The sequence below is a fragment of the Podarcis filfolensis genome (assembly GCF_964270895.1).
Source record: "Podarcis filfolensis genome assembly, chromosome: 4".
NCBI classification, from domain to species: domain Eukaryota; kingdom Metazoa; phylum Chordata; class Lepidosauria; order Squamata; family Lacertidae; genus Podarcis; species Podarcis filfolensis.
Genome location: NC_139607.1, coordinates 94,804,641 through 94,820,509, shown reverse-complemented (window position 1 = coordinate 94,820,509; position 15,869 = coordinate 94,804,641). Strand labels below are relative to the sequence as shown.

At 44.1% G+C, this 15,869-nt stretch overlaps 1 protein-coding gene across 2 annotated transcripts in view; it reads right to left on the bottom strand.

Moving 5' to 3' along the window:
• Positions 1–15,782, bottom strand: part of RSF1 (remodeling and spacing factor 1) — a 52,115-nt gene extending 36,333 nt beyond the window's left edge. For both annotated transcript variants that reach the window (XM_083609567.1, XM_083609568.1), the window contains exons 1-2: positions 15,530–15,782; positions 409–500 (exon numbers count right to left, since the gene is read on the bottom strand). In XM_083609567.1, the coding sequence (XP_083465693.1) occupies positions 409–500; positions 15,530–15,749 (312 nt within the window). In that variant the 5' untranslated portion in view covers positions 15,750–15,782. The remainder of the gene's footprint in view (positions 1–408; positions 501–15,529) is intronic.
• Between the last annotated feature and the right edge of the window lie 87 nt (positions 15,783–15,869).

Sequence of the window (15,869 nt, the reverse complement as noted above, 5' to 3'; positions counted from 1 at the left end):
CCTTAGAAAGAACTGACTACCATAATTGCGGCACCGCCACTGAGAAGGCCCTATAAAAGGTTCCCATCCGCCTGATAGGCTTCACCACCAGACACTGGCAGGGGTGGGAACATAAACACACCGCCCCAGAGACCAAATATGAAAAACTGGAATACACAGAAGTCTTTCATAACAATCATTTAAATGAATTGTATTATAAGGACGTTGATTTTTGTGTGCTCTGGAAATTCCTTAAAATTATTTCTGGATGGTAGTGATTACATCTGCACACTATATCTGATATTAAACAATACAAAAACAAAAATTGGCACAGACACCTCCTATTTCTGGCCATGGTATTGGGAATTCCCAACATCATATATCACCCAATAGTAGAGTTTCAAAGCATCCAATGTAAGAACAACTTACCTTGATCAAGTATTTTTCCCAGCGATCTGCTGTGACAGATTTTCCGATCTTCCTCATCAGTTTCAGGTGAAGTTCTACCAGCTCTCTGGGAACTGCAAACAAGAAGGGAAGGGAGTTTAAAAACAAATAAGCAACTAGGTTCTAAATGCTAGACGTAAGTGCAAATTCAAGAGAAAGACAAACGTTAAATGTTAACGAATCCACAGAGCCAAAATATTAAAATAGTATGCTCACGCTCATACACACAGTAAAAACTGCATGGTCTGAACATCGTAATAGATCAGGGTGTAACAAAAGGCATACTATAATCCCAACAGTGGACTACCAAACGATTTCCTGTCAACCACCTTGCACCTGCAGGGTGGCTAGGATTCTTACAAAGAATGTGAAACAAGGTGAGCTGTTGCATCAGGGCACTTCTTATCAAGGCGCTTGTTATATTCTTACTTGGAAAAGCTTAACGAAGATTACTTATGCCTTAACTATTAAGAGGCAATCTTACTACTTCTCCATTTGCACTGCTGGACCAGGCAGTTTCTAGAAAAAGATGACCGCGCAGTTTCTCATCTACCTTAGAATCTAGGTAGCTCAGCCTTCCAGCTAAAATGTGATTTTACACCTTAGGTGGGGTTAAACATTAAGGATTTATAAAAGAACTTAACATCTTTTCCTTTGTTCATAGAGTCTCTCTCTCTCTCTCAATTCGCATATGAACCAGGAGCAAACTACAGCGGCACCTAGTGGCAGAACGGAGCAACACCCATGCAGGCAAATCTGAAAAGGTACTGAGATGGACAGCCTGATAAAGACCTGGAAAAATATCACAGCTGCCCTATCCTTTGGAAAGCCAGCCTTGCACAGGAGCTATTTATCCCTCATGTTTTAACTTTCAAAAAACGGCATAAGCATTTTTATAACATTTTAGAACTGCTTTCAAACTAGAATGCTACACGCTTGTTTTCTCCAACCCTGGAGGGTAGGACTCGAGGCAATGGCTTCAAATTACAAGAAAGGAGATACCGACTAAACATCCGGCAAAACTTTCTGATCGTAAGAGCTGTTCAGCAGTAGAACAGACTGACACGAGAAGTGGTGGACTCTCCTTCCTTGGAGGTTTTTAAGCAGAGGTTGGGTGGCATCTGTCATGGATGCTTATTTGGAATTCCTGCATTGCAGGGGGCTGAACTCCCTCGGGTCCCTTACAGCTCTAAGATTCTATAATCTTAAAGAGGTTCACACATTGCTCCATGAATTTTGTGCTAGAGCAACCAAAATTCTTTGAACTACTGCGATGCGCTCTACGTGGGGCTACCTTTGAAGGTGACTCGGAAACTGCAATTATCCAGAATGCAGCAGCTAGACTGGTGACTGGCAGCGGCTGCCGAGACCATATAACACTGGTCCTGAAAGATCTTTATTGGCTCCCAGTACGTTTCCGAGCACAATTCAGAGTGTTGGTGCTGACCTTTAAATCCCTAAACGGCCTCGGTCCTGTATACTTGAAGGAGCGTCTCCACCCCCATCATCCAGCCCGGACACTGAGGTCCACCCACAAGGGCCTTCTGGCGGTTCCCTCGCTGCGAGAAGTGAGGTTACAGGGAACCAGGCAGAGGGCCTTCTCGGTAGCAGTGCCTGCCCTGTGGAATGCCCTCCCAGCAGATGCCAAGGCAATAAACAACTATTTTACTTTTAAAAGACAATTGTTCAGGGAAGTTTTTAATGTCTGACACTGTATTGTTTTTAATATTTTGTTGGAAGCCGCCCAGAGTGGCTGGGGAAACCCAACCAGCTGGGCGGGAAATAAATAAATAAATAAATAAATAAATATTATTATTATTATTATTATTATTATTATTATTATTATTATTATTTGCTTGGAAGTCTTTGCTTAGAAAGTCAACCAAAGAACAGCCTGGAATGCTGCACTCTAGTCAAAATACATTCTTTGCTGGTGTTTCAGTAAGCTAGTGGTTTGGTTGATCTTGTATTTACTTGTCAGAGAGGGTGGGAATGCAGGTAACAACAACCAGTTAGACAATTGGGAGGAGGGAAGAAAGGGAGGCATTTGGGGAAAGTGGTCAAATAGCTGGCTTCAGAGAATAATAAGAGCAAGAAAAATCGGGGGGGGGGGACCAAATAGGTGAGGAAGGGGGGATATTGGGTTCACTATGTTTAGTGAGCCCTATTTAAGAGGATAATTGGAAGGAATTAAAAAGAAAGGAAACAAGACTAGAAGAGACAGTACAAGTGCCTGGCACAGATCCCAAAGAAGGAAAGCCAGGGAGGAGAAATGAGGGGTAAATAGCAACAAAGCAGCAGAGGCAACATTCAAAGCTTGCTCATCCATTATTATTATTTTTCCAAGGCACACCAACACTGAAGACAATGCAGAATACTAAAGCCTCACTAGGGTAATGCCCACATCAAAAAGTAGTAAGAAAGTTACAGAATTTTCCAGCACTGTTCTTCAGGTGAGATTTAAGCAAAACAGAAAAGGGGGCCGGTGAGAAAATGGAGGGTGGAATGAAAGTCCCAAAGTAAGCAATTTGTCACAGTCTTAAAATGGAGAGAACGAAGAATTAAGGGAGGCTTAATAGTCTGGTCTGTTAGGTGCAAAACAGATTTCAGGTTGGACCAAAACCAATTGGGACGAATAATCAACAATGGCTGTCCAGGTAAGATAGAATCATTTTAAATATGCAATCTCAGTGGCCTTCTTATCCACAGTCAAAATAAGGAGCACAAGGCAGGCTCAAACACCCCTTCTGAACAAATTCTCTTTTCCTTTTTCAGTGTTCAACACACCAAGGTTAACACCATGGTTGTCTTTATCTTCAATTTGCAACCAACTGGTGCTGGCAGAAGTAATGCTGAAAACGAGGGGGGGAATTTATGCCGGTGAAAGAGAGCAAAGCAAAAGTAGGGAAACGTTTCACCCCGGTGGGCTGGATCTTCATCGCCCCTCAACATCTGACAGGCCAATTGGACAAGCTGGCACAGTAGGATTAATCCCTATGCTCACCAGCTGATGAGCAGAGGACTGAAATTTTGGTCTTTGCAGGGATCTACTTCATCAGTGCACCCCACATGGGAACACTGGGAAGGCAAATCCCAGCAGGACTGAACCTTCTCCTGCCCATCAGTCAGTGGCAGCAGCTGACAGTTGGGTGTGGTTTTGAAGAAATGAACCTGAGGGCAAAATTGAACTACCCGGCAGGTGAACACTTTGTCTGCGGGCCAGAGGTCCCCTACCCCTAGAGCGAGGGGAGGAAACAAGTGGGCTCACAACTAACTCCTTATCTCTTGTATGGAGGGAAGAGAGTGGGAAATGATAACCCTTTAGCAGGCCTGAGTTTCTGTATTTAAAATGACTTGAGAGCAACACACAATAGGTAATGTTCTCTGAAGTGTTGTAGTCTGTTTTCCAAAGATGAAACTACAGTGGTACCTCGCAAGACGAATGCCTCGCAAGATGAAAAACGCGCAAGACGAAAAAGTTTTCCGTTTTTTGAGTCGTTCCGCAAGACGAATTTCCCTATGGGCTTGCTTCGCAAGACGAAACGTCTTGCGAGTTCTTGCGAGTTTGTTTCCTTTTTCTTAAAGCCGCTAAGCCGTTAATAGCCGCTAAGCCGTTAATAGCCGCTAAGCCGCTAATAGCCGTGCTTCGCAAGACGAAAAAACCGCAAGACGAAGAGACTCGCGGAACGGATTAATTTCGTCTTGCGAGGCACCACTGTACTAGGAAAAACAGAGCACAGAAGAAGTGAAGTGGAATACTACAAATCAAAGAGTTGTCAAGTGCTGGTGACAGTTACAGGAAAGCCGAGCGGGCATCTGCTAAGAAAGTCAGAATTGTGCTGGCGCTTCAGAAGCAGGTGAATGGCATAACACAGTAAGCTCAGAACACAAATATACAGCAACATTTATTGCAAACATAAAGGTAAAGGTACCCCTGACCGTTCGGTCCAGTTGTGGACGACTCTGGGGTTATGACGCTCATCTTGCTCTATAGGCCGAGGGAGCCGGCGTTTGTCCGCAGACAGCTTCCGGGTCGTGTGGCCAGGATGACTAAGCTGCTTCTGGCGAACCAGAGCAGTGCACGGAAACGCTGTTTACCTTCTCGCTGGAGCGGTACCTATTTATCTACTTGTACTTTGATGTGCTTTCAAACTGCTAGGTTGGCAGGAGCTGGGACTGAACAACGGGAGCTCACCCCACTGCAGGGATTCGAACTGCCGACCTTCTGATCGGCAAGCCCTTGGCTCTGTGGTTTAGACCACAGCGCCCCCTGCATCCGATTGCAAATATACACTCATCCAAATAAAACGAGGTAAGGTAGAATGATGTAATTCTCACCGATTACTATTGTAAACACACAACACTATTCTGTACCTCTGTGCTCTGCATAAGAAACATCAACTACATCTTGAATTTCACAGCCTTTTCAAACCACTGTTTACAATTGTTTATTGGTGTACTTATGTGCGTTTCTTATGACTCTTGATCATTTTGGTTGCCTTTCATGGCCTCTTTTCCAGTTCTAAAATATCCTACAACGGGTTATTGACCAAATCACTGAGGCTCTTAAAATTTCCCACAACCGTCTCAGTTTCCCCTAGACAGATGGAAAATATTTATTTATTTTATTTAAATGTATCTTTATGCCACTTACCACTGCAAAAATTATCAGGTAGTTTACAAAACAGAAATAAAACATCAACACTGCTCATCTACAAATGAAAAGAAAGAAACCAAATGAAAAACAGCACAGCTGCACTAAAAAGGGCTTACATGGCTGGTATACATAAGGAGAAGGAACTTCCATGCTCCTTACAATTTGCTTCAGAACTACTTTCAGCCCATTCAGCCTGGCACACAAGTGGGTCATTTACAGAGTGATGTGCAAAATTGGATCACACTACAAATATCTTCATTCAGGAGGGAGAGTCGGCACTTAACTAACATTAATGGCAACTGGGAAGCTACTGGCAAAACACAAGAGAGACAGTGTTTGTTTGGTTGTGTTGTCTTCCAAAAAACATGATACTTTAGGTAGAGATTACATGTGAGTCCTTCCTTACAGTGTGCTGCCCCCATGCTGCAAATGGAGGACCTGCTGCGAGGATGTACACATGTGATGCATGCAATCACAAGCTCAAACTCGGCACAGTATTGCTTTTGCAAATTACCCACAGTCCCTCACTTTGTGCCTGATATTTTTCTATAAAGCCTGCACAGTGAATGAATATAGTTTTCTAGGAAATTTTAAACCCAAGACATAATGATTGCTGGGGAACTCAAAATACTGCAAACCTTTTAATAGCCTGTTCAAAAATCTCCTTTGTCCACAGGGCTACCAAGGTACTAACTAAGAGGGATGGGCAAATCTCTCAATGTTGGTTTCTCATTTTAGCAATCTTAATTAAGTTTTAATTTACCCTATTCTGACATCTGTTTATACAGTTCATCTGTCCTCATGAAAATGTATCACCATTTTAGTGTGCATTTCCCTAATATACACAGTTTTAAATCTCTAAGCAATTTACAATACATTTCCACACATAGTTTCCCCTAACATACTGTATTTCACTGAGTAGTCATCAACATTGCTTAACAGCCGCACTCCCATTTTTTGACCCCTAAAATCGGTCCCAAAGCACTCATCACATAATATGAAAATGCAACAATTAACAAACCAATCTACTCTACTCTTTTCACCTTAGATATCGGTGACTAATGAATCATCTGTGAGAGGTAAAGATTTTTAAATTTAAATTTAACTTTTAAGAATTAATTTTATTTATTTATTGAATTCCTATGCCGCCCCTTCATTCAAGGATCACAGGGTGGTTTACAATATAAAACCAGAAAAATGCATAACATAGTAACATCACTAAATTATCTACCTTCATTACAGCTGGAGTAAAAAAATACACCCTACTAAATATTATATGCTTCATTCTCACCATGGTGTGAAAAAAAATTATAAGGGGCTTCTCTTACTGAATTTGTGCCTGTACAAATCCTCCACAAAATTTGAGGACCACAAAAAGAACATTAGTCTGTGCTTTTCACCAGCATGCTATTCTCCAAATGGACTACACTTTGAGGTATGGAAAAGCAAATAATCCAGTGAGACTTCAACTGCAGCCTGAAGCAGCTCAGTGCAAGTCATCAGTTTACCACTACAGCAAGAGTTAAGCCAAACTCTACTTAACACAGAACTATAGAGCTAGAAGGAACCTTAGAGACGCCTCTGTATTCCTGCAGGATTCCCCACCCCCTTTGCTAAAAGACAAAACAAAGAAAGATCAACACCATGACCCAATGGGTAGTGGTTTCTTTCCTTTCCTCCTTGCAGCAGATGCCCCACCCACAACATCACAAAGAGTTGGCAAAGGCAAAAAAGGTGAGGCTGCTGTTTGGAAGAGGGTGTGTGTGTGTGTGTGTGTGTGTGTGTGTGAGAGAGAGAGAGAGAGAGAGAGAGAGAGAGAGAGAGAGAGAGAGATGAATGTCCAACCAGTTCAATCTGAACATCTTGGTTGAATCCCCACAGCTTTCCACAGCTTTAGTGCATCACACTAAAATACTGGACAAATGGAGGCAGTGTTAGAAATTAGCCAGGTGCGTTTTGCTACTGGCGCGGGTCCAATTGCGACCATGTGGAGATCTCTGGATGCCAGGTTGGCGATGGACATCTCCATCTGGCTGGCCCCTCCAGCTTTCTTAAGCAGGTCAGCAGAAGACCTTATTTATTGCATTTATATCTCACATACATGGTTCTCCCCCCTCCTCAGTTAATCCCTACAATGATCCTGTTAAGAGACTGTGACTGACTCCAAGGTCACCCAATGAGCTTCTTTACCCAGTGGGGATTTGAACCCTGATCTCCCAGGTCCTAGTCCAACACTCTAACCACTACATCACAAAGGCTTCCTAGAATACTTCTGCTATGGGGCAGGTATATAAATTAAGTAGGTAAAAAATAATGGAAAAGCAAAATGTCACTTAAGAGAAGGATCTGAAATATTTTCCTTGGAGCTTGAATTTGTTTTATTCTGGATTGTTTTATTTGATGTATCAACGTGCTTTAAACCCATTTGAGATACCCCCCCCCCTAAAATATAAAGCGGTATAGAAAGGAAATAAATGATAATGATAATAATGACATTCTGTCGTGGCGACCGTAACCCAGGTATAAGGAGTCATTTGGCGATTAGCTTATATATCTGAGTTTCTAACACTGAACGGAGAGACAGCCTGGCCATGCGGCAGGATGAAGCAATCTACCTTAGATGACACCACAAACAGGGGATAAAGTATCTGAATGGGGCTGCAAGGCTTTTTAAAGTGTTGGTGCTTGCTGCAAGGGGGAAACACATCATTTATTCTTGACCTCAAGCAGCAAAATATATTGGGCTGATAGTGAATGAAGGTTACATTCTCCAAGAGATATTTGTGGAAACAGGTCTCCTGGTAGCAGCAACAGGAGCACTTTGGTTTGTTCAAATCAGAAAACGATACAGTAAGATTAAACAACTGTCAAATGATGTGAATCAAGAATACAATAGTAAAGTTCTAAAAATCCAGCTGAGCCTACAATATGGCCATTGTGAAAATTTCCACAGCATTCCACTACTCGCAACACAAATGTATCATTATTAAAATTGTGAGCTGCCTTTACCAGCACTCAAGGTGCCAAACAGTAACAAATCTGAAGGAGTGTCTCTTCCTATTCAAGCCCGCCCATGTCCTAAGATCTTCTGTCAAGGCCCTGCATCAAGTGCCTTCCACATTAGAAGAATCACATGTAAGAACGTTACGAACAGCCTGCTAGGTCAGGCCAATGGGCCCACCTAGTCCAGCTTTCTATTCTCACAGTGGCTGAACAGTTGCCTCTGGGAAACCAGCAAGCAGGATTCGAGCACAAGAGCTACTCTCCCCTCCTGCGGCTTCCGGCAGCCCACTCCTCCATGAATTTGGCTAATACTCTTTTAAAGCTATCCAAGCTGGTGACCATCGCTGCCTTTGGTGGGAGCTAGTTCCATAGTACAGTGGTACATCGGGTTAAGAACTTAATTTGTTCCAGAGGTCCGTTCTTAACCTGAAACTGTTCTTAACCTGAAGCACCACTTTAGCTAATGGGGCCTCCTGCTGCTGCCGCCACACCGCCACCGTGCGATTTCTGTTCTCATCCTGAAGCAAAGTTCTTAACTCGAGGTACTATTTCTGGGTTAGCAGAGTCTGTAACCTGAAGCGTCTGTAACCCAAGGTACCACTGTATAACTGTGCAGCTACAAAGGAGAGGGCTTTTCAGAGGCGGGGCCCTGGCTTTGGAACATCCTCCCTAAAGTGTTGTGCCTAGATGCAGGGGTCAGCAAACTTTTTCAGCAGGGGGCCGGTCCACTGCCCCACAGGCCTTGTGGGGGGCTGGACTATATTTTTTTTGGGGGGGGGGAAATGAACAAATTCCTATGCCCCACAAATAACCCAGAGATGCATTTTAAATAAAAGCACACCTTCTACTCATGTAAAAACACCAGGCAGGCCCCACAAATAACCCAGAGGTGCATTTTAAATAAAAGGACACATTCTACTCATGTAAAAACATGCTGATCCCCAGACTGTCCGTGGGCCGGATTTAGAAGGCGACTGGGCTGGAACCTGCCCCCGGGCCTTAGTTTGCCTACCCATGGCCTAGAGCCGATACACTCAACAACCAACACAGACAGACAGACAGACAGCACCAAGAACAAACGAACAGAACCACCCCTTTCAGGAAGGCCTTGAGGCACAGGGGTCAGTACTTCTGAGAAGCACTTCTGAGGCTATGTTCTGTGTGAGCTCCACTTCTATACAATCTGGTCACACCACCACGCAACAAGGCCTGATCACCTTTTGGGAGGGATGGAGAAATAGGTCTATACACACTGTAACAGATTACCAGTATTATCACAACACACACTTTCTATTCAGCAATGGATTGGGGCCCATAGGGTTTTACTTCACAGCTTCAACTTTTGTATGTGAACACTGAAAAATACAATGGAACTGCATTCATCATTTATATTAATCTCAAAAACATGAGTGTTTTCATATTTGTAGGTTTGCTTGCTTGCTTATTTATTTATTTATTATTAAAACGATTTAAAACACCTTTTTGATTACGAAGAGAAATGCCCCACAATTTTATAAAAGCCATAATAATATCCTATCCAATGTAAACAATCAACAATAAAATCAAGAGTAAAATATCATCAAGTGACCAAGAAAAATCAGAACTAGCAGCAATGGTGTATTCAACTGCTGGTGCAAATACTCCATAGTTCATGCCCGAAGAAAGAACAATCCATATGGTTGGTGCCACTAGAGAAGGTCACAGCACAATCAGGATTGCCTTATCCACAGACTGCAGAAACAAATATTAAATATTTACTACAGTCATACCTCAGGTTACGAACACTGCAGGTTGCGTGTTTTCGGGTTGCGGACTGCGCCAAACCCGGAAGTACTGGAATGGGTTACTTCCGGGTTTTGGCACTCGTGCATGCGCCGAAGCACAAAATGATGCCACGTGCATGCGCAGAATAGCGTCACGCACGTGCGAAGACGCGGTGCTTCAGGCTGCGAACGCTGCAGGTTGTGAACGCGCCTCCTGCAAAGATCACGTTCGCAACCCGAGGTATGACTGTATTATGCATAGTTTGCAAAAGAAATCACATAAGCAACAATTACAAAACTGTCACGGTACAAAAAATGCCACTTAGACAGTTTTGCTTCTCAGAGCTTTTAAAAGAAAAACTTTTATTAATTTAAAATTATGTATATGCCACTGTTTATAAAATGTACTTAGCCTAGGCCTGCACAGTGTAAGGACTGCAGGTTAACTGTGGTCCAATCCCTGCCTATTTGCAATCATCTGGGTAAATAGCCAATAACCATTTGCAACCCCTTCTTGGTGGGAACAATTAAAGGCCAGTATGGCAAAATCATTTGCATGGCATGTCAGATGATGAATTAAAAGGCCTGAGTTCAATGCTCACTCAGTCATAAACTTCCCGGGGTGACAATGGGTCAATTACCATTGTTTTGAACTACTTCACTGCATTGTTGTGAAGATAAAATGGGGAAGATGCCCCAGGGCTCATAGGAGAGAGGGTGGGATAAACAATTTAATAAGATAAAAGTGAGTGTGTAACTGCAGCTTCTCTTTGGGTTTTGGGGCATATGGCGAAGCTGGCACCAGTTTTTCCAGTCTGCTGCAACTATCCATCCACTCAGCATGGACCACTTGCAGCAAATACTGTGTGTGTGTGTGTAAACCTTGTATGCTGTTAGCAAAAACAATGAAAAGCAGGCAGCCATGAAGAAGGGATAGCCAAAGTGGTGCACTTCAGGAGGTGTGCATGTGTTAATGGGCTAGAAAATAGAACATAGAAAGCTGTCCTATACAGAGACTGGTCCATCTAGCTTAGTATTGTCTATGCAAGCTGTCGCCAACCTAGCACCACCCAGATGTTCTGAACTACAACTCTCAACAGCCTCAGGCAACATGACCAATGGTCAGGGATAATAGGAGCTGTGGTCAAAAACAGTGTATTGGCTACCCCCAGCACAAAAGGAGTGCAGCGGCTGATAGATAATGTGCTTATCACCCTTGACTTAGTAAAAGCAAGGCGTATACAGTGATTTGCATTCTGGATTCCTGGCTTAGCTAGTTCTTAAAACACAAAAGTTATTAAGAGGGGGCGGGGGAGAGAGAACACCCACTAGATTTCTTCCTGCTCAGGGGAGCACATCAGAATTACCACAAGCAGTGGAACGAAAGGCTTGGGGAAATTGCAACACTTCCTCCATTGGTGAAGAGCTTAGAAAGCCATCCTACAGAATAATCAAGGCATAGGCAAACTCGGCCCTCCAGATGTTTTTGTGACTACAACTCCCATCATCACTGACCACTGGTCCTGTTAGCGAGTGATGATGGGAGTTGTAGTCCCAAAACATCCGGAGGGCCGAGTTTGCCTATGCCTGGAATAAATCCTACTACACAAGTGCAATAAATCTGACTATCAAGGAATTTTTTAAAAACACACAAACACACACACAGAGAGAGAGAGAGAGAGAGAGAGAGAATGAATGCCTTGCGACAACACCATAAAGTCAAAGTACTACAGCATATGCTTTCATGAAGTAAAGTTCACATCATCAGATGCGTACATACTGGCTACAATTGGTAGAGTTTTAGAAACACACAGCTGTCAAGAAACACTTGCCCAAAAGGCCTTGAAGTGCAATATGTATATCTTTGGCCTTTCAATATAAAACTCAAAATGTTTACATGGCAAGTCCAGTGGCCATTCACTACTGCAATAACTGGCAATCATTTTTAATACGTTCTCACACACTTCTGCAGTTTCCAGTGTGTTGTTATGTAGATCAGTGTTCTTTGATCTTGGACCCCAGATGTGGTTGGACTACAACTCCCATAATCCATCACCATTGGCAAAGTTGATGAGAAAGGTGCTTTTCAACAGTAGGCAAACTAAGGCCTGCGGGCCGGATCCGGCCCAATCGCCTTCTAAATCCGGCCTGCAGACGGTCCAGTAGAATGTGTCCCTTTATTTAAAATGCATCTCTGGGTTATTTGTGGGGCATAGGAATTCATTCATTTCTCCCCAAAAAAATATTGTCCGGCCCCCCACAAGGTCTGAGGGACAGTGGACCCAGCCCCCTGTTGAAAGTTTGCTGACCCCCGATCTAGAGTTATGAGTGAGCAGTGAGGTACTGCTGACAATATTGTTCAACGTTGTTAAAACAAAATGAGATTGTGGAGAGGTCCGAAGGGATATTTCCAAACTGAGTGAATGGGTGGTAAATGCAATTCAATGTAAACAAATGTAAAGTGATGCATCGCTGGTGCAAAAAAAGAAAAACACCCACTCATAATTTCACAGATACGCTCATGGGGTCTGGACTGGTGGTGACTGACTAGAAAAGAGACCTTGACGCAGTGTGCGACAGCTGTGAAATAAGACAAATTCCATGCCATGGCTCATTAGGAAAGGAATTGAAAATAAATCTGCTATTATTATTATAATAATGCTGTTTCACAAATCTATGGTGAAACCACAATGGGAATACTGTTTACAGTTCTGGTAACATCACCTCAAAAAAGTTATTGTAGGATTGGGAATGGTTCAGAAAAGGGCAGCCAAAATGATCACAGGGATGGAACAATTCTAAAAATCTATGAGGAAAGACTGGAGCATTGGGGGCTTTTTAGAGAAAAGGTAAGAAAAACTTATAAAGTTCTGCACGGCATGGAGAAAGTAGACAGAGAAAAGCTTTTCTCCCTCTGCCGTTACACTAGAACTTGTGAATATTCAACGAAGCTGAATGTTAGAAGATTCAGAAAAGATAAAAGAAAGTACTTCTTTGTGCAGCGCATTGTTAGACTGTGGAACTTGCTCCCACAGAAGGCAGCGATGGTCACTGGCTTGGATGGCTTTAAAAGAGGATTAGACAAATTCATGGAGCAGAGAGCTATCAATGGCAACTAGCCATGGCGGCTGTTGCTCTACCTCCACAATCGGAGGCAGCAATGCTTCTGAATGCCAGTTGCTGGAAACCACAGGAGGGGAGAGTTGCTCTTGTGCTTGTATCCTACTTGCTGGTTCCACACAGGCATCTCATTGTGAGAACAGGATGCTGGACCAGATGGGCCAATGACCTGATCAAGAAGGCTCTTCTTATGTTCTTATGATGAGAGTTGTAGTCCAACCACAACTGGAGACTCAATATAGGTAGCACTTCTACTCCCGAAAGTAAAACTGAGTTCAGTTTAACATGCTAATACACCACAAAATTTTATAGCCTTATTATTTTTTTAGATTTTTTGTATAAAGGAATGAATAAATGATATGATATTGTCACAAAAATGCCTGCAAGAAGGTTATATATAGTCCCATCAGCATTTAGATGAACTCAGTCCAACATATTCCCATAGGACTTTTTTAGAAGTCTGCACAGGGCTGCAGCCTGAGTGACAAGTTAATATTTCTTTATATAACTGCAATGACTTCCTCCAAAGAGTCCTGGGAACTGTAGTTTGGTGAGGTACTCATAGTTCTGTATCACACATGTCTGTCTACTCTAGCCTCTCTCACAAAACTACAATTTTCAGAATTCTCTAGAGGAAGGAGTGGACTATTAAATCAATGAAAGTCTGTACTGTAAATACATCCTTAGCATACTGGAGAAAAATCACTTATGTCCACTTGGACAGAGACAGCAGGGTAACACAGTCATTTGTTCCTGACACCTGACAAAAATGTTTCAAAGCAAAATGGAATAAACAATACTTTTAACTCCACAACAAAGTGCAAATGGAAGAAGAGAAAGAAAATAGGACCCTTTCCAAAATAAAGGTTCAGGTAAACAGCAAAGATGCTATACAATTAACACAAAACTGCATGTAAAATTTTCAAAAAAATCAGCTACTAAATAGAAATCTAACAGACAATACATATACAGCCCATCATGTAAACCCATTTTGTGTTCACTGTTTAAACAAACATTTTAAAAATATACATAACCACATAAGAAAATACTAGTAATGAAGACTATAGAAAAGACTAATGAAGAGCTATTTACACTGCTACTGGAAATTAGTACTGTGTGCCAGACAACTTATTCAGGGAAATAAAGAGCTGCTTTAAGATTTGAATTGTTTTGATTACCCATTCCAAAAGCATTATCGATAAAGAAACTGGCCTCTAAGAATTTTCAATCTTGCAAAACGTATCTGCAAAATCTTGGCTGAGAATAGCAGTGCCCTGCAAATCAGCCTATAAACAAGTCCACAAACTTACTAGCCAGCAAGACTTTTTAGCAGACCACTGAAGGCTGGCTGATAAAGGGTGGAGCTGATGGCAAAGAAACCAGGAAGAAATATTGAGGACAGGAAATGGGGGTGGGGGGGCTACAGTTCCCCACATGCCACATCCAGTATCTCTCAAAAATGTTTGAAAGACTTGCCCCTTCCCGTATTGGTCATTTTTCTCTCTCACTTAACACACAATAAGTTCTCCTGGACAGCTTCACCAGTAGTGATGTGTGACTTCCATTTCAGGACTAGTTTGTCCCTAGCCTTGTCACTATCAAGTTATTCAGGGGTTATTCTGCAAACTATCTAGGGGCTCCCTAGACATGCAAGGCTCCCTTTAAGATCAGACAACACACTTCCCAGATCCAAAGGAAAATTGACCTTTATTCTCTTTTCCCAAACCAAACGAACCCTATCCCACATCACTGATACATACACATATATGATTACTACCACTACTGCTTATGTATACCACCCTTCACCCGCAGATCTCAGGGCGGCTAGCAACATAAAAATACGAGATAAAAAAAATAACAAAAACAAGATCAAATCCAATACCCCCCTCTTTTTCATCTCCTCACCGTCCCACCCCCTTCCATCCCACGCCCCCTCCTCCATCCTGCCCCACATTCCCTCTGCAGGAATCTTAACTGCAAGCCCCTCGCAGGCAGAGACCTCCCTCTTTTTTTTTTGCTTCTGCTTATGCACGGCGCTGCACAAACGAATCTCGCGCGAAAGGGGAGGAAAGGGGCAGGAATAAGAAGGGCGGCCGCCCCTCCCTCTCCCACCGCAAACACACACATGACGCAAACCTGGGAACTGGGGTGGGGGGGGCCGTATCCCTCCTGCCCTCCCTTGCACTCCAAATAACATCCCAAATTGGGGGGGGGGGAGGAGAGGGAGATTCCCACTGCGAGTGGGAGGGGCCTGATTAGGAATAGGAGTGGGGAGGGGTTAACGGAGAAGAGAGATGCCGCGTCTCTCTCCCCCCCCCCCCAAGATTGGGGGCCGCCCGCTCGTAAGGCCCCCTAAGGAAGGGGAGAAGCCTCCCCCTGCTTTGGGGATGGACGGGGTCGGGCCCTGCTTTGTGGTGGAAGGGGAGGGGGCGGAAATAAAGGCCTCCCAGGGTAGTTTGTTGGGGGGGGGGACAGGGACCCGAAGCCCCCCCCCGAGGTTCCCAGCGAGCGCTCCCCCCCCCCCGCGGCGCGGCCCTGAGGAGAAAGGGGAGGCCCTCACCCTGCTCGCCGGGCCCCTGCGGCGCCTGCAGGACCCGCTCCAGCTCCGGGAAGGGCAGCTCGGGCAGGTCGAGGAGGGCTCCGTATCTCTCCAGGAAGGAGCACACGACGGCGAAGTTGGGCCACGAGCCGGGGCAGGACGGGCCCTCCGTCGGCGCGGCGGCAGGGGGAGGAGGAGGCGGAGGAGGAGGGGATGGGGGAGCCGCCGCCGCCGCCGCCATCTTGGAACCTGAGAGGATGGATGGAGAAGGAGAAGGGAGGGGGGACAGAGAGAGGGGAGGAGCGAAGGAGGCCGGCAGGGGGCGCTGCGGGCGGAGCGCGCCATCCCGGCATGCGTCGCG